At 41.6% G+C, this 20,315-nt stretch overlaps 1 protein-coding gene and 1 long non-coding RNA gene across 5 annotated transcripts in view; one reads left to right on the top strand and one right to left on the bottom strand.

Moving 5' to 3' along the window:
- Positions 1-20,315, top strand: part of TACC1 (transforming acidic coiled-coil containing protein 1) — a 169,131-nt gene that overhangs the window by 17,353 nt on the left and 131,463 nt on the right. The window contains exon 2 of one of the 3 annotated variants that reach the window (XM_072635138.1): positions 1,951-2,093. Coding sequence is in view for 2 of the 3 variants with exons in the window: in XM_072635141.1 (XP_072491242.1) it covers positions 17,525-17,595 (71 nt within the window). In the remaining variant the exon portion in view is untranslated. Of the gene's footprint in view, positions 1-1,950; positions 2,094-16,841; positions 17,596-20,315 lie in introns of those variants that run through there. The other 2 variants (XM_072635141.1, XM_072635137.1) reach the window with 2 other exon arrangements.
- LOC140520816 (uncharacterized) overlaps positions 9,610-20,315 on the bottom strand; it is a 38,881-nt gene continuing 28,175 nt past the window's right edge. Inside the window, exons 2-3 of one of the 2 annotated variants that reach the window (XR_011972656.1) lie at positions 18,743-18,833; positions 9,610-16,845 (exon numbers count right to left, since the gene is read on the bottom strand). This is a non-coding gene — a long non-coding RNA (uncharacterized lncRNA). Of the gene's footprint in view, positions 16,846-17,609; positions 17,917-18,742; positions 18,834-20,315 lie in introns of those variants that run through there. The other variant, XR_011972657.1, reaches the window with a different exon arrangement.

Here is a 20,315-nt window from a genome sequence, read left to right as displayed (position 1 = left end):
CAGAAAAGGAAATTGACAAATGTTGGAGGGGAAGTGGAAAAATTGGGACACTTTGTTGGTAGAGTTATAAACTGATCCAACTATTCTGGAGAATAATTTGGAACTTTGCCCAAAGGGCTATAAAACTATGTATAACTGTTTACCCAGTAATACCCCTACTAGATCTATATCCCAAAGAGACTTTAAAAAAAAAAGGAAATAGATCTACCTGTACAAAAATATTTATAGCGGCTCTTTTTGCGGTGTCTAAGAATTGGAAATTGAGGGAATGTCTATCAACTGAAGAATAGTTAAACTAGTTATGATATATGATCGTGATGGAATACTATATTGTGCTATAAGAAGTGGCAAACAGACTGGTTTTAGAAAAACCTGGGAAGACCTACATGAAATGATGTAAAATGAAATGAACAAACCAGGAGAACACTGTATACAGTAACAGCAAGATTGTATGACAATCAATGTGAATGACTTAGATTTTCTCATCTATATAATGACCTAGACAATTCTAAAGGATTTATGATGAAAAATGCTATCCACCTCTAGAGGAAGAACTGAAGAAATTTGAATACAGATCAAAGCATACTTGTTTTTTGTATAACTTGCTTCATTTTTCTTGTTGATTTTTTAATCTGTGTTTTCTTTTGCAACATATCTAATATGAAAATAAGCTCTATATGACTGCACATGTATAATCTATATCAAGTTGCTTGCCTTCCCAAAGAGGGGGAAAGGGAGAAAGGGAGGAAGAGAATTTGGAACTCAAAATTTAAAAAAATAATAAATAATGTTTTAAAAATTTGTTATTATATTTAATTTTAAAAATAAAATATCAGAAATGAAAAGGCTTAACATGAAATAACAATCTGACAAATTATTTACCTGCTATAATAAGATTGCAGAGTTAAGATCTGAAAGGAAGATGTAGTCTAATCTCTAGAAGATCCACCAGTCCAACATTCTTACTTTACAAATGGATGACTATTTACATAGTAATAAATTAATTTCAATGCTTAAAGTACCGTAACAATGTTTCAATAATTCCCGCTAAGTCTTTGTCTATTCATTCTCCTCTAGGAAGACTATTATTCATACTAAGATGCAAGTTACTGATAACAACTATAACCCTCCCACAATATTTTCCTGGGTTTCAAGTTAAAAAGAAGAAACGGTAGTAATAATATTGACAATTATTTAGTAGCTCGTGGAAAATTTTGGGGGGAAAATATAGCTTTCCTAAGCTCCCCCAAAGTAATTCAAAAGAAATTATTTCTACATGCTTACTTAGAATTCAGTCTCTGATTCCACAGCACTTCAGTCTTTTAGGAGGACATAGGACCAAGAATTCAAACTAGAAGAAAGTTTTACTCTTACTTCCAAACACAGACCACTCCCCAAAATAAGTCTGTGGGGCATCTGAGTACACATATCCCAAAGCAAGGGGAAAATCTGTACTGTTTGCTCTGTACCCAAATCGTCTATGTCTCACCTATCTCTGGAGTAGCTCTGTCATCTCTCCCCAAACTACCACTTGTCCCCGAACTCTTTGACTTGTCTCCAAACTCTGCTACTTATCCCCACAACTGTGCCAAATTCTGTCCCCTCCTTCCAAAAGTCTGTCTCTTCTCCCCAAACTCTGCCAACTGTTCTCAAAGCAGCTCTCAGCTCTCTCTAGGTTTCACAGACCTAGACAAGAAACAAGTAAACCTTTGGTCTCACCTACAATTAAAAGGATTTTTTGAAAGGAGGTTTCAAGGAGACACTGACGGGAATAAGAAGCAGACACAACATTGAGTCACCTCCCCTGGGGGAGTGAGAGTAAAATACCCCTAGGCAAGGGGGCAGGCCTTGCTGGGTCCATTGCTCACCAGGGGCCGTCCTTGGATATGGAACTTTCCACGCAATGACTTTCTGGCTAATTATTACCATCTGTTTCATTTCGGGCAGCAGACCCTTTCCAGGGGCGGCTTGTGAGTTTATTTGTTGGAGATGCAAGAGGAAGGCAACCAGTTGTGACCAGCTGCTTGCAGCCCCTAAGTTTTCCTAAGAAGAAGCAAGAGTGCTGCCATTCAGATTGCTACCTGGACTCCAGAGTGAGTAGATTTTTCTAGCAACTTGCTTCCACAATTCTCGGATCTAATGCTCTCGTCCTCTAATCTGGTTTTCCAGTCTCACTTTCTGTTCTCTGGCATGCCTGGGAGAACAGTCAGTTTCCTTTCCTCTGGACAGCAGGCTAACCAGCATGCACTGCACGCTCCTCCTGTACAGCTGTAAGCCAGAGTTATGTCATGTGGAAAGGGAGGCCCAGGGTGTGATTCAGTCAATGAACAGCAACTTATTGCTGTAAGCAGATTTCAGTCGCATCCTGATGAAGCATTTTCTGGTCTTATGAATGATAAAACAAATATTTCAGGAATACTTTCCAGCTCAAAGAAACAAAAGGTTATTCAGATCATAGGATCATAGATCTAGAACTGAAAGAAAATCTGGAGGCAATAAGATATGTTACAAGTCCACAGCTATATTGTCCAGGTATTAGTGGGAGGAAATGAAAATTTTCAGGTAAGTGACACTCTGGTGAAAAATAAGGAGCAAGTAGGACAGACACTGGAGGATTTCCTGGATGCAGTTATCCTGGAACCAATGGTTTAGAATTCCCTGCCCTTGTTGAAAATAGCACCCAAACTTTGGAGATCATAAGTTGTAAGAGGTCCCTTCACTGTGCACAGGGAAAAGAGTACTGGAATTTTGAGTCAAAGATTTCAAACTCCAGTTTCGTACCTGTGTGACTCCCCAGTGAGATGCTTAATGTCCCTGGGCCTTAGTGCCCTAGAAGGTCCCTTCCAAGTCATCACCTATGATTTCATGATTCTCTAACTCAATGACCTTATCGATCCCTGTCTGGCAACGTGATAACTTTTTACCAGGACCATAATGAAACCACGTTGGTTTGCCAACAACTTTTCACTATGAGCCCTTGAGAAAAGTACTGTGGGAGATAGGATGGTGTTGTAGGGAATGAGGTTGCTTCATGAGAAACCTTCACAAAAGCAACAGGAAAATCCAGTCCAGGGATTGTCTTCAAGTGTTTAATCCCAGGGGGATCAAATTGTTACATTAGCCCCAGAGAGCAGATCTAGGAGCAAAAATTAGACATTCTTGAGGCAGATTTTGACTCAGTCTAAAGAAAAACTCCCTAATAATTAGAACTGCCCAAAACTAGAATGGGGTGTCTTGATAGGTAGTGAGTTCTCCATTGCTGGAATTATTTAAGCAGTGTTTGAGGAATGTTGTAGGCAGGATTTCTTTTCAGGTACAAGCTAGACTAAATGACCTCAGAGGTCCCTTTTAACTCTGATGATCTGTGGTTCTGTGACTTACTTCATTCTTGCCTCCAGAAACAGAATCACAGAATTCTAGAAATGCAGAGGAGATACAAGAGATGAAAACAACTACTCCAACCCTTCTGTCTCACAACTGGGAAACTAAGTTCCACCATCAGAGGTCATACAGTGACTTAAAGGGACAACCACAACTAGAATCATGGGATCATAACTGGAGGAGATGTTAGAGATCATTAGTCCAATCCCCTCACATTTTAAGGGAATGGCCATGGTCACACATATTCCTAGTACTTTGCTCTTTACACTGTACCAAGCTATTTTTGATACTAGATTCCTACTATGAATAATTTAAGCCAAGGCTTGTCTAATGGCTTACGATAGACCACAGGCATTGGTACTGTGGTAGGTCATGACACCAGCAGAGAAACACTGTGAAGAAAGGTGGATTGAATGATGAGACAGATGGTTAAGTGGATTCTCAAATGGTTGAACATTACCCAAAGAATGTCTACAGATCTCCTGACCCTCTGAATCACAAAAGCCGGTAATAATAATAATAATACTAGTTGGAGAAGGAAATGGCAAACCATTCCAGTATCTTTGCCAAGAAAACACCACAGACAGTGTTGGTGCTATGAGCCACAGAACCATGAAGAGTCAGACAGGACTCAGTGATTGTACAACAAAAATGCCATTTCTCACAGTAGTTCACATTTCTATAGGACTTTGTGCTATACAGAGTACTTTTCTCAAAATAGCACCATTCTGCTTGGGTAGTGGTTCAATATTATTTCCAAGTATTATTTTATAGATGAAGAAACTGAGACAGTTACTTGATGCAGTAGTTAGGAGTGCTGAACTTTGTATCAGGAAGACACTCAATTAGCTATGTGACCCTGAGCAAGCCTCCCTCTGTTTCAGTATCCTTACCTGTAAAATGGGGATAATAACAGCACTTTTCTCACAGGGAACGAGTCTGGAATGAGATAGTGTATGTACAATGCTTTGCAAACCTCACAGTGCTATATAAATGTTATTATTGTTGTTGCTGTGGTGACCTACTGGCCAGATGGTTAGTAAAAGAACTAAGGGAACTGGGAATATTTAACTTCTAGAGTTTGGCTTAGCAGATTCAGCTTCACTCTTTAAGCATTTGAAGAATGGTCTTATAGAAGAGGAAACTGACTTATTTAGTGTCGCCACGTAAGTCAGAAAATCACAGAGCTGAGGATGGTCCACATAAGAGAGGAGTATCCAAGGGATATAGATATAAAAGTAAGGAGAAATGTTGAGCACTTTGGGTGGAATGTGGATGGAAGGCCTGAATGTGAGTGAGAATGAGCCAGCTTTGGTGGAATAGAATTAACACCCATTTTTCTTGGAACCAAGAGATTTGGATTTGAGTCCTGGCCTTGACCACTGATTACCTCTGCAAACTTGATTGAGTTGCAACCCCTTGATGAATCTGTTTCCTTATTTGTAAAATGAATTTTTTTTATACTTGTGATTTTATTGGTTTAAGGGAATCTCCCACTGAGGAACCTCTTCCATAGTGGACTGTTACCTACTTGGCAACTTATAGTCTTAGAGGGCAGCTAGGTTATAGCAGTAGATAGAATGCCTGGCCTGGAGTCAGGAAAGACTCATCTTCCTAAGTTCAAATCCGATCTCAGATACTTACTTACTGTATGACTCTGGGCAAGTCACTTCACCCTCTTTGCCTCAGTTTCCTCATCTGTAAAGTGCTAGGAAAAGGAAATGGGAAACCACTACCTTATCTATGCCAAGAAAACTCCAAATGGGGTCATGAAGAGTCAGATGTGACTGAAATACCAAAAAGGACCTATAACATCAAGTCTTAGTTTTCTGAGACACTCAGAGGTTAAGTGACTTGCCCAGGGGCACACAGCCAGTGTATGTCACAAGCTGTCCCTGACTCATTAGGCAGTTCTCTTGCCATTACTCCACAATGTCATTCCAATAGAGAGAAATACATTAATAAATGACTTTTATGTAGGGCTGCGTGTGATAGCACTTGCCCAGGTCTAATAAGTGACCAAGTTGAAGAAACTATGATTCCTTCGAAGCTATGTGACCCTAGGTAAGTCACTTAACTTCTAATTGTCCCAGGCAACCTTCTAAGACCATAAATTGCAGAGAAAGTGCTGTTCTACATAGGGAGAAGTACCTCACCTGAAGCTCTCCCTTTATTGATGAAATAACAGGTTCAGGTTTAAAAAAAAACAAAAAAGTCATCCAAAGTGCCTCCAAATTGGGACAAGGGGCGGGGGGGGGGGGGGGGGAGAGCAGCACTTAACAAAGATATGGATGACACTGAGCAACTGTTGCCAAAGCAGCCTTTGGCTTGGGTTTCCACTCCATTAGATCTGTCATTTTCCAATGCTATGAATCACATCTCACTCCCACAGCTTCATGGGCTAATGCAGAGTCATCATTCTAGCATGAGCCCTGGCCTATCTGCAGAGTGGCTGAACTATTCCAGCCTGCTGGGGTCAGGACTACTCTATTTATTCTGTTCTACCCACTCTTGGGGTTGTTTTTGTTCAAAAGTCCTCTTCTTAAGGTCAGATGCTTGTTTTAGCTAGAAGCAGTGTTCCTGTAACTTGGCAGGACTTTCTGGCTCCTACAAAGCTAAGATAAATAACTACCGTCCCTCCCTGTCCTCTGAGTACAGCCTAGAATACCAAACAATAAAGAATTTTTTTTACCTTGACTTTCCTTAAACGTTTGATTTAAAATATGCTTCCTTCTGATCTTTTAAACTCAACATGTCCAAAACTGAACTGATTACCTCTGTTGGTCAGTCCTCTTCAGTTGTGTCTGATTCTTAGTGACCTCATTTGAGATTTTCTTGGCAGATACTGGAGTGCTTTGCCATTTTCTTCTCCAGCTCATTTTACAGAGGAGGAAACTGAGGCAAATAAGGTTAAGTGACTTGCTCAGGGTCACACAGTGAGTAAGTGTCTGAAGCCAGATTTGAACTCAGGAAGATGTCTTCCTGACTGTTGGCCTGGTGCTCTATTTACCGTACCAAGTAGTTGCCCCTTCATTAAATCCTCTCCCCCTCAATATTCTTCAGTTTTCTTAGTTTCTCTATCAAAGGTATCATCATCCTCTTTAGTCATCCAGGCTCACAACCTAGGTGTTATCCTTAACGTCCAGTTTCTCTCACCCCCAATATCCACTCAGAGCCCCAGAAAGGGGAGATAATTTTCTCAGTGTTATACACACAGGCAGCCACATATAACGGAGGTTTGAGTCCTAGTTCTTTCATCCTTTTGAATTTAGCAGGTCATTTTGCCCATGGAACATATGATGCAATGAAAAAAAGCACAATATCTGAAGTTAGAGGACTTCCCCCATCATCTACAGGACTTTGGCCAAGTGACTGACCCTCCCTGGGCCTCAGCTTCCTTATCTGTAAAATTCAGAGTATGGACCAAATGATTTCTGTGGTCACTTCCAGCAAGATAAATCCTATGATTCTCTGACCCTGGGGACTTGGTTTCCTTACCTAGAAAATAAAGAAATTAAACTGAAAGATCTCTAAGATCTTTACCAGATCTAAAATCCTATGATCCTAACTACTGGGTAATTTCAAGAGGCAACCTTAAGTAGTAAACAGGATATTAGACTGGGGAGTCAGAAAAACATGGGTTAGATTACACTCCTGACAATTATTAACAATGTAATCCTGAGCAAGTTAGCCTCTATGAACCTCAGTTTCTCCATCTGTAAAATGGGTATAATATCTATAATACCTGCCTCACAATGGTGTTATGAGGCTCAAAAAACACAAGGCAGCTAGATGGGCCAGTGGTTAGAGGACATGACCTGGGGTCAGAAAGCCCTGAGTTCAAATTTGACCTGAAGACAGGCAAGTCACTTAACCTCTGTTTGCCTGTTTCCTCAGCTGTAAAATGAGAAAAATATCGGCATCTACCTCCCAAGGCTGTTGTGAGGACCGCAAGCCTAGTGCATAGTAGGTGCTATATAAATTCTTATTCCCTTCCTTTCAAACTCTATTGATTATCTCCCATCTATCCTGTTCCTATCTTATTTGTAGTGTTGTTTGCATGTCTTCTCCCCTCTGTTCTTCCAGGGCAGGGATAATTTTTGGCTTTCTTTGTATCCGTAGCACTTTCGCCTGACACATAGAAGGTGCTTAATAAAATGTCTGTTTCTAGCTCTGTTGAATTTCAGAATCGCTACGTACAATTAAATTGGTCTAAGACAATGACATGTTTCTGATCGTATTTTTAAATGTACATGTTGTTTAAAATTAAGGAACAAACCCCTCCATCCCCAATTTAAGAATTTCTTATGAAAGTAGGTTCAGAGTTCTTGTCCGGCCAGAGGGAATCCAGGTCTGCTTTTCTTGGGAGTCAGAAACCTTTTGTATTAGTGGGTGGAGAGAAATGAATTAGGAGGGTGACAAGAGGGATGTTTCCCTCTGGCTCTGAAAGTAGGAGCCCCCCATGTTAAATAAACTTCCAGGTCACCAGGTAAATAAAAACTGTTTATAATGTATTTTGCTGTTACTGTTTTAAAGAAACAGAAGTAACCAATATTTGAAGCAGGTGTCTGTAGTCTAAGAGTCCTGAAAGTTTGGGTTAGGGGCAAATTCCATTCTGACAATGAATGGCCAATGAATGGTCTAAAAAAAAATGTTTTTAATCATTTGTTTGGTTTTTATTTATTTATTTTTAGTTTACAACATTCAACTTCACAAGTTTTTGAGTTCCAAATTTTCTCCCCCTCTCTCTTCCCCAAGATGGCAAGCAACCTGATATAGGCTCTACACATACATTCACAATGAAAAAAATTTTTACACTTAATGGCTTTTTTTCCCATTACATGTAAAGATAGTTTTCAACATTCATTTTTGTAGGATTTTGAATTCCAAATTTTTCTCCCTCTCTTCTCTATCTTCCCTTAAGACAGCAAGCAATCTGATATAGATTATACATATGCAATCATGTTAAACATATAAAAAAACATTTTTAATCAATAAATGAAAAGGATGCAAAGGCCAATCTATCACCGAACCACTATGAAGGAATAAAAATAACAAGAAAGTGAATTATCAAAGTAAATATCTTGTTCTCCTTCTCTCCCAGGGAATACACATCCAAATTCTGGTCAAAATGATGACGTCAGTGGCCTCAGAGGAGGGTTCTGGGGCCCCACTTCTCAGATGCCCTCTAGGAAGAGGCTGAAGTTGTTGACCTTGCTCGTCCCCCTGGACTCACTCCTCAAGTTCCCATGACACTGCTGTCTCCTTTCTCCTCCCACCTTTGAGATCTCAGTGTCCTTTGTTGGATCACCATCCTCCCCCATGTCCCAAATGCTTAGGTGTAGGTACACTCTAGGACTCTGTCCCTGCCCTCTTCTACTATTCTCTCTCTCTCTCTCTCTCTCTCTCTCTCTCTCTCTCTCTCTCTCTCTCTCTCTCTCTTTGGTCTTCTCAGTTCCCATAGGTTCAATTGTCTCTACTCAAACAGTTCTCCATTTTACCTGTCCAGTGCTCAAGTCTCTTCTGAACTGTAGTCCTGTATCACCAACTTTTGGGCAGCTCTGTGTGGAAGCCCCAAAGGAATTCCAAAATTGAACTCATTCTCTTCTCCCCATCTTGAAATTCCCCCCCAAAAATAGCCCATTAATTTTCCAAATTTTCCTATTTCTGTTGAGGATACTGTTATCCTTTCAGTCCCTCTGGTCTTAGTCTCATAATCATCTTCGATTCTTCTCTGTCCCTTACCCAGTTAGTTGCCAAGTGCTGTGGATTTGACCTCCACACTATCTCTTCCATGTATGCTCTTGTCTCCTCTTATACAACCATGACTCTAGCTCATCCCGTCTTGCCTAGACTACTAGGCTAGCGTCATTGGTCTCCCTACCTCTAGTCTCTCCCTTCTCTTATCCTTTTTTTTTAAGGGCATTAGACTGGTGATTTTATTTATGTATACTAAGGAAACTCCTTCCACCAAAGCAGTAGCCATTGCTCCGCAGTTTATAGTTGCCTAGGGGCATCAAGAGATTAAGTGACTGAAGGAGGGTCTTGAAGTATCTGTCAGTATCAGAACTAGAATCCAAGTCTTTCTGACTGATGCCAGCTTCCCATTCACTATGTTAGACTGCTTCTAGGTACAATCTATTTTTCACGTAATTGTCAAATTGCTGTTCCCAACGCACAGATCTGAATATATTACTCCCCAACTCAAGAAGATTCAGTGGCTCTCTATTGTTTCTAGGAATAAATTTTATTTTTCAGTAGTTATAGATCTCTTCCACGAAGTTCTGTTATGTTTTGGGGCTTAACACAATGAGCACAATGTCATCTGCAAACAGGAACATCTGAACGACCTCACCATCCACAGAAAATTCCTTCTCAACTTGATAATAATGATGATGATGATGGCTAACATTTATATAGCACCTACTATGTGCCTGACAGTGTGCTTGGTTCTTTAAAATATTATCTCATTTGACCCTCACTACAATCCTGGGAGGTAGGTGCTATTATTATCCCCATTTTACAGTTGAAGAAACAGAGGCAGACAGAAGTGAAGTAACTTGCACAAGGTCACAGAGCTATTGTCAGAGGTTGCATTTGAACTCGTCTTCCTGACTCCAGGCCAGGACTCTATTCTCACTACTCACTGGAACTCTGTACCAGATCTCCATCTCCATGACTGATGAACACCTTTTATGAGCATCCTTCTGTTTGCTTTATGCCTTGCTTAAGACAGCTTTTTGCTTTATCAAATCAACTGCTTTAAGAAAATATCATAAGGTCATTGAACAAGGTTAACTCTGTTGTTTGGGCAGCTAGGTAGTGTTGTAGATAAAATGCCAACCCTGGAGTCAGGAAGACTCATCTTCTTGAGTTCAAATCCAGCTTCAGACACAACACTTATAGCTGTGTGACCCTGGGCAAGTCACTTAACCCTGCTTGCCTCAGTTTCATCATTTGTAAAATGAGCTCAAGAGGAAATGGCAAACTACTCCAGTATCTTTGCCTAGAAAATCCCAAATGGGGTCACAAATCTGAAAGGACCGAACAATCTCTGTTATCCTATCTCCAACCACTAGAGGGAGTGTGAGAGCAATAGCAGGAGCTCTCTATCTGAAAGCAATAGCCACCAGCCAACCCTTGTTAAAATTCATACATTTCTTCAAATTACTTCACTTCTACTAAGGCCAGGCTTTCAGCAAGGCTGCTACAAGTGCAAGACCACAAACTATTCTCAGACAAAAAGTAGCTGCTTTCTTCATAGCTCACTTTTCTCAGCACCTTTTTTTCTTACATTGAGTTCATCACACACACAAAAAGCTAATGCCAAGAGCTTGAATAATCACTAATATGTTGCTAATAAATTACACGGAGTCTCTCTTGTTCTCTAATTGGCTCTGCCCCCACCCTCATCACCAGTTTGCACTGCAGGAAAAATATCAATTGTCTCTTTAAGGATTTTAGTTTTTACCACCATGTTCTTATTCCACACAATCAAAAAGCAAACAGTTCCAATGATATCCATCAAGTTTTTATAATAACAGTTTAGAGAGCACAGAAATTGAAAGTAAGCTATTAAAATATAACTTGCCTGAAAACCATTTATAGGAACAAAAAGGAGACAAAGTTGTCTTTTTTTCCTTTCCCACCCTTCTCCCATGCATCAGAAAGGGGAGGGGAGCAGAAAGTAAAGCATTTTTTGGTAAATGGAAAAATGGTTTTACCTCATAAGAGGGTTGGAGGAAGGAAAGTAGGAGGATGGGGTGTTACAAATGGGATTGGGAATATCCAATACTTAGGGCTGGTTTGTCGCTGCTTTACTCTCGATGGCTTTTGCTTGGTTGCTAATTTACCCCACTCAAATGGCAATTTTGAATGGTCTACATACCTTTCCCTAATCTACTTCTTCTTAACCTTGGATCTATAGCTTCCCTGAAAGCTCAGGTTAGGACCACCCACTAAGACTCTGTGTCCTACTCTAATAGTCAAGATGCAGTCCTGATACTCACTCCTTCCTCAGAGATTCCTTAAGCAACATGGAGACTCCTCATCCCCTTTTTAGAAGTCCATTCAGGGTTAAGAATAAAACTACTTAAAGCACAGGGAATTCTGGGTAGTCTGCCTGACCAGGTCCATCAAGTTTCCATGGTAACTACTAGGGATACATATTTTTCAAGGGATCTTGAATAATTTTAATGTATGGATAAGAGACACCTTGTTGGAAGAGAGGCTTAAGACAGCATTTTGCTCTACTGAATAACTGATTTAAAAAATAATGATAAATCCTAGATGTGCTTGTAGAACAGAGATTCTTAATCTGGGGTCCACTCTAGGGGTTTATGAAATTGGATGAAAAAAATGCAGTTTTATTTTAACATAATTGCCTTCCTTTGTTATCTTATGTACTATATTTTATGCATTGGAAAACATTATTGGGAAAGACGGACACAGGCTTCCCCAGATTGACAAAGGTATCCAAGAACTTCTCATATAGAGGAAGCGGAAATGGCCCTAAAGGGAATAAATATAGAAAGAGCAGTTGAATTAGATTAAGTGTGCACAGAAGAGATCTAGGCCAGAGGTGACCCAATTTTGAGGGAATTGATGGATTGATTCACAAGGTATCTGAAGGGAGGGGAAGATGATAAATTCATGGAAAAAACTTGCACCTTATTAATATTGGGGGAAAAAGAGTGACCTAGAAAAAATCAACAACCATCAACCTTTATGTCTACTTCCTCAAGTTTTATGAGAATCACAAGGGCATCCTCAGTAAGGGCATTAGTAGGGACAAGTAACGTTCTGTACTAGTCCATATCTCTATTATTACACAATTGAAGGAAAGATGCAGTACATACAAAATTCCCACTGTGACTTGTATGTAGTAAGTATATAATAATTGCTTGTTCAATCAAGTTGAATTGAAAATGGTCCAGCTGGGTTTTTTTTCTACTTTTTACAAGTTTTGGCAGCATTATCTCAAAATAAGGAAGTCAAAGGAAGCTGGATCACATTTTTCTGAAAGTAGTTTAGCTTTCCCAAGGTGGCATTCTTCAGAATGAAGGTTTAGTGGATGGATTATCAGAGGAAATTTAAAGTTTAGCCCCAAGCGGAAGATACTTGGCATAGACAATTGAATTAAAGTACAGGCTTGTGCATTTTACCCCGATTTCATTTCCTCCCAATCCCATGGGGTACAAAACCAGAGAATAAAATCACAGGATTGTCAGAGCTGGAAGGGACCTACCTTTGAAAGCATTTCACCTAATTCCTCCAATTATATAAATAAGAAAACTAAGTACCAGGATTATCCTCAGCTGCTGGGACATTCTTCCTTCTATCTAAATTGTAAATGAAGCAAGAGCAAAATATCAAAGGGAAATGCCCTTGGAAAACACTTTATTTAGATGGCTTAACTAAGGATTTATTGATCAATTGATTGATTGATTGATTAAACCTTAAAGGTATGATAAAATGATTTTAATTGTAATTCTCCTTTTTCTCACTGAAATACCAGAAGGGAATAGACTATTAAAAGAGGACAATATTATATAAATCTGACTTTTAGCATCTTTCCATAGTGGTATCTGATAGAACCAAAACAAGGGTATGAGGTGGAGTCAGAGCAGTGGTGAGAGACTTCATTTCCCTAGAACCAGAGCCTAGATTACATCCTTAGGGATGGTCAAGGACCTGAGCAAAGCATATTGAACGAGTGCTCTCTTCTCATTTTTATGCAAGTGACAAACATCCAAGAAAATGTTAAAGGGGAATAGAGGACCTAGAGAGCCACACATGACCATGAGGCTGCAGGTTCCCCACACCTGGTATAGAGGATAGGATGAGAGGGACATAGTTATCAGTTATTCTTAGCACCCAAATATTTAGAGTTAGATCTTTGAGATCATTTAGTTTGAACTGTTCTTTTACACATAGCAAATATATTCTGGCTCACTCCTCCAGAGTCAGAAGCTGCACCTGCCCCTTCAGGATGTTAGGGGTACCTTGAAGATTCTGGAGTGTCTCTTCTCTAAGCCCATCATCCCCAACCCAGATCACCTGTCTTTTTCCCACTATTAGGTGCCAGTGACTAGAGCCCCAGTTGCATTTGACCACTTTAACATCAATCAGTTCTTACAAAGAGATATTTGCTTTGAAGATACGGCAAGAGCAAAAGGACCAACATTTCTCCTTAATATCTCAGAGGCTCATGCTGTTCTCCCTTATCTCACCTTGGTTGCTGGGTAGAGTGGGCTCAAGCTTAGCTTGGGTTTTACATAGCATTGGTCCTTTCAAGTTCATATCCAAATGTGTCATGACTGCCAGAGAAGTCCTTGTCTTAGCTACTATTGGGCTGAGTCCCAAAGGTCATTTTTGAAGGTAACTATTCCAGGAGGCATCAAATGTTGGGCCATCTACAAAACCTGGGTGCTACAATGCCAAAATCTCTAATCCTTTCACCTAAAATAGAAAAGAACAGGGACCTATTTTCAGAAGGTCATGTGGTTTGTGGCCTTAGTGGGCATTGACCAAGACACTCCTAATTCTGGCTATGCAGCCAATAAAAAAGGCATCTTCTGACCATGTGGTTAGAAGATTAGAACCAGCTGCAGAAAGTCCATGTATGCACCAGAGCCTCTTAAAGGGATTTCCATTTAACACCATCTTCATTCTCTTGAAAGCAGGCACTTTAGCCTCTCCATGTAGACAGACTCCTTTGGAAATGTTCTGCACATATACCAGTCTCTGCAGGGTGTGGCTGGAAGAAACCAAGGTCCAGAAAAGTTAAATGACTTGTCTAAGGTCACAGGTTAAAGCAATGTTAGTGAAATAACAAATCTTTTGAAATATAATTTTGTACTCAATTAAATCCAGGATTTCTGATTCCAAATCTAATATTCTTTCCACTGCAGCACACTATCATAGGCTGATAGTTTAGCAGCCAGTCAGTAAACATTTATTAAGCACCAGCTTAATAAAGTGTGCCAGCTACTGTGCTAAGCGCTAGGAATACAAAGGCAAAAGACTAGACCAGGAGGCAAAAACAAGGAGGAAGAGAATTCTAGACTTGGCCCAGGGTTGGGAGGGACCAGTGAAAATGCATTCAGGAGATGAATTGTCTTGTTCAAGGAACAGTGAAGAGGCCAGAGTAACTGGATTGCAGAGTAATGAAAAGGAGTTAGGTGTGAGAAAGCTTCGAAAGTGAGGAAAGAAGAGGATGTGACAAGTTTTAAAAACCAGATTTTAAAAAATTTGATGCTACAGGTAATAGAAAGTCAATGAAGTTTATTGAGTAGGGGGGTGACATAGTCACACCTGTGTTTTTAGGAAGATCACTTGAATGGAGAATGGACTGAAGTGAGGAAAGATTTATATCCAGGGCACCAACAAGCAGATTATTGCAATGGTCCAGATGTGAAGTGGGGCCTGAAATAGGGTGGTGGCATGTCAGAGGAGAAAAGGAGGTACCTGCTTTTCTCCAAGGATAGTATTTGGAGCTAGAAGGGTCATAGGCTCATGAGGACCTCAGAAATCATTTAGTTCAATGCCTTCATTTTACAGATGAGGAACTGAGACCTAAAGAGATAAAGTCACTTGCCCCATTGTAGGGAAGCAGAAGATCCAAAATCCCAACCTAGGTCATCTGACTCTCCCAATCCAGCATTTCTTCCACTATAACATACTGACTCCATTGCCTGGTTGCAAAGGTTCCATCAAAGTATATGATATGTGTATAAATTGATCCAGCCTCTCCTTTTCCCAGCTGTTCTGATCAGAATAACACCTAAGTTGCTACAAAAGGGGCTGAAAGGAGTCAAATTCTCCAAGTGAGGAGCCAAGTAGCCCTTTTCCATAATCCTACTAATGTGGTTTAAGAGGTTCAGGGACCACTCAAAGACTAGAGTACAGGAGAGGGTCATCTGGAATGAATTCATGCACTCAAGCATTCTTTAAGTCAAGTTGGCAAATGTTTATTGTTATGCCAAAATAGCGGGCAGACCTCCTTAGGGAAAGTTGCATTCTCTAAGGAACTTGCAATTTTAACAGGAATGATGCTAAAGCTTATATAAGGAAAGTAGTGGATTATCTGGCAGATATGCTAATTAGGGAATAACTTAAAACCTTGGTCACTGGCATCATTCACTACAGGAAACCAGAGGAAGGGGTTTCTCAGGGGTGTATTTTTGATCTGTTATGTCTGTAGCAAGATAGCTTTGAGAGCTGATGTCTGTAGCTTATGAATGATAACTTTGGGAATCGATACATGATATCTGTGGTTACAAGATAGTTCTGTTTTTACAAGAGAATTTCTTCAGAGGTCAGCTTGTTCTTTTAATGAGGAAAGATAGTTTGTTTTCCTGGGGCTCACTCATGAGTTATTGCTAGGCATAGTGTCCTTGGGTTGGGGAGAAAACTCTTGGGAATAGTGTTTTGAAGCTAGGGAGAAATGTGGTCTTGCACTTGGAGTCCAAACACAGGTACCCAAGCACCCTATCACTACCAGCCTGAGTTACATGCAAAATGTTGTTCACTTGTGTCCAATTCTTCATGACCCTATTTTACAGATGAGGAAACTGAGGCAAACAGGGTTAAATGACTTGCCCAAGGTGATACAACTAGTCAATGTCTGAGGCCAGTGAGTCCAGGTGGAGCCCTCTATGCACTGTGCCACCTAGCTGCTGGCTGGGTTTTTTGTACGATGACTGTGAGAACAGGAGTCCACGGTAACAGAGGCATTCTGCAGCTGTCTAACAGCAGCAGAGTTCTTGAGCCAAGCTGGAAACCGCATGATCGTGCTGAAAGATGACGGTGGCAGCCCACAGACGATGGCAGTGACCAGGAGCCAGGATAAAGGCAGTGGATGCCAAAACAAAGGAAAAGCAGATCCAGTAGCAAAGTCTAACTCTCTCATTTTACAGCAGGGAAAACTGAAGCCCAGTGAAGTGACTTTCCCCTGACCAAAAAGGAATACAATGACAGAACCGAGATTAGAACCCAGAGTCTTTCAATTCACAACGCTGTGACTAGTTACACCGTATCACCATGCTTTAGGTTTGGCCTCTGGTAGCCTACCTAGAACCAGCTGCAGACGGATTACCTTCCAACCCTCTGAGTCTACAAGGTGATGAAAGCAACCCAACAGAAGAGCCCTGGATTTGAGGAAGCATTGCTGACCTGCAGAGCCCAGAAAGCACCCTTTTTTCCCCGAGGGATATCTGATCTTCCAGCTGCGCCTCCTCCTCCTCCTCCTCCTCAGTCACATTTGAAGAGGAAAGGGGAAAAGGGAGAACAATTACATTGGCTTTGCTCCACCCACTGGATGAGGGGGTTCCCCGTGAAGCAACGCATCTGTGATGTGTTAAGTAGTTGGGTCCAGGACTTCGTGTTCGAATCTCTTCCCTGCTGTCTACTGCCTGTGTAATTGTGAGCAAGTCACTTTAGTTGTGTGGCTCTCGGTGTTATCTGTCAAATAAAGGAGTCAAGTTAGATAATTTTTAAAGTCCATTCCAGCTTTTAATTCAGTAATTCTTAACTTTTGAGGGAGAGTATCATGGACACTCCCCCCCTCCCCCAATCTGGTAGTCTATGGACCTCTTTAGCATAATGTTTTTAAATAATTGAAGGAAATGCTAAATTTCAGCTAGAGGTTAATGAAAATAAAGATGTATTTTTTTTTTTGCCCATCCAAATTCACTGAAATCTACTCGTGACCCCAGCAGGCTGATAACTCCCACTTTAATACTATTTTGTTTTTATAATGACCCCCCCCCCCCCCATTCCCCGGCAGCACATCACCCCGTCTGTTTAGCGGGCTGGTTAATCCCTTCGCTTCTCTGGGCACTCACCCCAGCCTTGGGTGATCTAGGCTTGGGGCGACTGGCGGAATTGGCAGCGGTTCAGGCCACCTCCCGCCCACCAGACAATGAGTTGCCTCGCGGTGAGGCAGCCAGAAGGTCCCGGGAGCCTTTCCCTGGGGTTGGGGCAGGGCTCAGGACCCTGAGGAACGGCTGCCCCCTCCCACTCTTCCACCCTTCCACCCTCTGCTCCACCCTCTCTTCCTCCCTCCAGTCTCCAGTCCCGCCTGCTGCAGGGCCAGCCGAGGGGCCGAGCGGGAACCAACTCCGCACGAAGTTAAGAAAAGATGGGAGGCTCATTTTCCCAGAATCCGAAAGACGCTGCTGGGGAGAAGCCCCAGAGACCCAGGGAGCCTGTGTGAGTCGGAATACCCTTTCTGTTTCCCGAAGCGCGAGAGTCCGCCTCATTCGGGCACCCCGAGGGGAAAGAAGGTGGCCAGGGCTGGTTCCCGAGGAGCCAGGCAGCGCCGGGACGTGCCCAGCTGCTGCAGCTGCAGCTGCCGCCGCCCCGCCCTCTCCGGGCGTCCGCCAGTCGGTCAGTCCGTTGGTCAGTGCTGGCAGCCTAGTTACAGGGACTTCGCAGCTCCTGGAGCCCCCAGAGCTCCTGGCTCACTCTGGGGGGGGAGGCTGGAGGGGAGACCTGGCGGAGTCTCGGTGCTGGTGGGTCTTTGGTGTCTGGCTGGTGTGGTGGGACAACTACACATGAACTACTCTGGGTCCAAATGAGTTGAAGTGGGGAGGGGGAAGGAGGAGGGAGGAAGGCAGGCACCTTGACCTTACCCTTCGAAGAGGACGCACAGTGCTTCTGGGTAGTAAACCAGGTTTCATTATAAGCTTTAGACCCTGATGGACACTTGGGTTGAGGGAACTGTGGCCAACTAGAGTTGGATTCCTACAGAGGACTCCAAATTTCAAATTCTTTTGACTACTGCTTCCTTCCCTTGCGCAAAAGGCACTTTACTATACAATTATCCACTCCAACCCAATAAGTATTTATTAACCACCTCCTATATGCTTATGATATTTCTTTAATACAAACTGGAGAAGGATAAAGGGGAGAAAATAGTAACTGACTTTGATTTTGCCACCCCCACCCTCCTGTTTTCTGGAATCATATAGCTTCTAAGGGAGTAAAATCATATTTTCCCTTGATTTGGAGGCACAGGGACTGACTCTGAGGATTGTCTTTGTTGACTGCTAGCTGTACTTCTTTGAACTGAGTCCTTCATCTATTAAATGGGGAGAAGCTAGGTGGCACGGTGGATAGAGTGCCAGGCATGGAGTCAGAAAGGCTCATCTTCCTGAATTCAAATCTGGCCTCAGATACTGACTAGCTGTATGACCCTGGGCAAGTCACTTAACCCTATTTGCCTCAGTTTCCTCATCTGTAAAATGAGCTGGAGAAGGAAATGGCATACCACTACAGCATCTTTGCCAAGAAAACCTCAAATGGGGTCACCAAGGGTTGGACACCACTGAACAACAACAATATTTTCCTTACCTACCTCGTGGTGTGATTGTGAGGATCAGTTTCTCATAGGCAGGGTGTTCCACAGGTGTTGCAGAAGTCAGTGCAGTTTTACTACACGTAAACACCTTGCATGTAAAGAAAAGCAAAGTGTAAATATGAGCCATTTTATTTTACAAAGGAGAATTTAGAAAAAGTGACTAGACAGAAGTGGCTGTGTGGTTTAGTGGGTAGAATACTGGAAGGAGTTTTAAAAACTTCTGAGTTGCTAGAGGTGGTTTCCACACAGGTCTGTAACATAATAACCTTGACTGGAAAGGGAATATAGGGAAGAAGATTCTCCTAACTATTAAAGCACCAGAAAACACAATGTACTTGCCAAGGAGATCAAGAGTTCTCCATCACCAGAGGTATTATAGATGTTGTAGAGTGGGTTCATGCTTTCCTTAACAGTTGAACTAGATGCATTTTTGAGAACGCCTGAAATTCTGTTTTGTTCAATCGTTTTTCAGTTGAGTTCCATCCTTTGTGATCCCACTTGTGGTTTTCTTAGCAAAGATACTAGAGTAGTTTGCCATTTCTTTTTCCAGCTCATTTTACTGATGAGGAAACTGAGGCAAACAGGCTAAGTGACTTGCCCAGGGTCGCACAGCTAGTCAGTGTCTGAGGCAGGATTTGAACTAGGAAGGTGAGTCTTCCGGACTCTAGGTAGAGCATTCTATCACTGTGCTACTCTATCCTGCTGCCCCAAATTCTGACTCCAGACTCTTTGACACCTAGATGCCTGAAATTCTGTTAATGTGATCTTAAGGATGACAAGGTCCTTGCTTGACTTGCAGAGTTGGTGCTATTAAATTAGGCAGCCTAGAAGAACTTATAATTACAATTTAATTCTCTCAGGAGATGACTGTTGTTTTGTAGCAGTTCCATTTTGAGAGGGAATATGATGTTGAAAGATTTATTAGCCACTCATGTTCTAATTCAGAAATGATTTCAGTAACCCCAAAAGCCAAAATTCAAACTGACTTTGCATAAATGAGGTGGTGTGGTAGAGAGGAAAAGCTTAGTGACCTTGGAGTCAGCAGAGGCCTGTGTTCAGCTTCCCTTACTCTGTCAGAGCCCTCCTATATAAAAGATGCGTAATAATTCCCATATGCCTGTCTCCTAGAGTTGTTGCAAGGATCACATGAGGTAATATAAAATGCTAAGCAAACCTTGAGGCATTACATAAATGTCAGCTTATTATTATTTAGTAAGCAGTCTAGCCTGAAAATGCCTTCTCATCCCTCATAGAGAGAGAGCAACTAGGAAATACTCATAAGGAAAAAGCTGACTTAATGAGACTTTTCATTTTTAGGATGTTAGAATTGGTTTAAGGGTTTTTTGGTGACATCCACTTCCTCAGAGCTCATCAGTTTGATTCCACAAATGGCTCCTTCCAACATTTTGATGAGAAAATTTTATGGGCCCCAAAGTAATGGGTTCATGTCAAACTCATGACTTTGCGATGCAACATATTTTGAGAGAGGGAGAGAAACTGCATTATCTCAAGTAGACAGCCTGAGTTGTGGTGGGAAGACTCATAATTATCTTTTCTAAGGAACGTTTCC

This window comes from Notamacropus eugenii, chromosome 1 (assembly GCF_028372415.1).
Source record: "Notamacropus eugenii isolate mMacEug1 chromosome 1, mMacEug1.pri_v2, whole genome shotgun sequence".
NCBI classification, from domain to species: domain Eukaryota; kingdom Metazoa; phylum Chordata; class Mammalia; order Diprotodontia; family Macropodidae; genus Notamacropus; species Notamacropus eugenii.
Note: the sequence above shows the minus strand (reverse complement) of the source record. Positions and strands in the feature narration are given on the sequence as shown.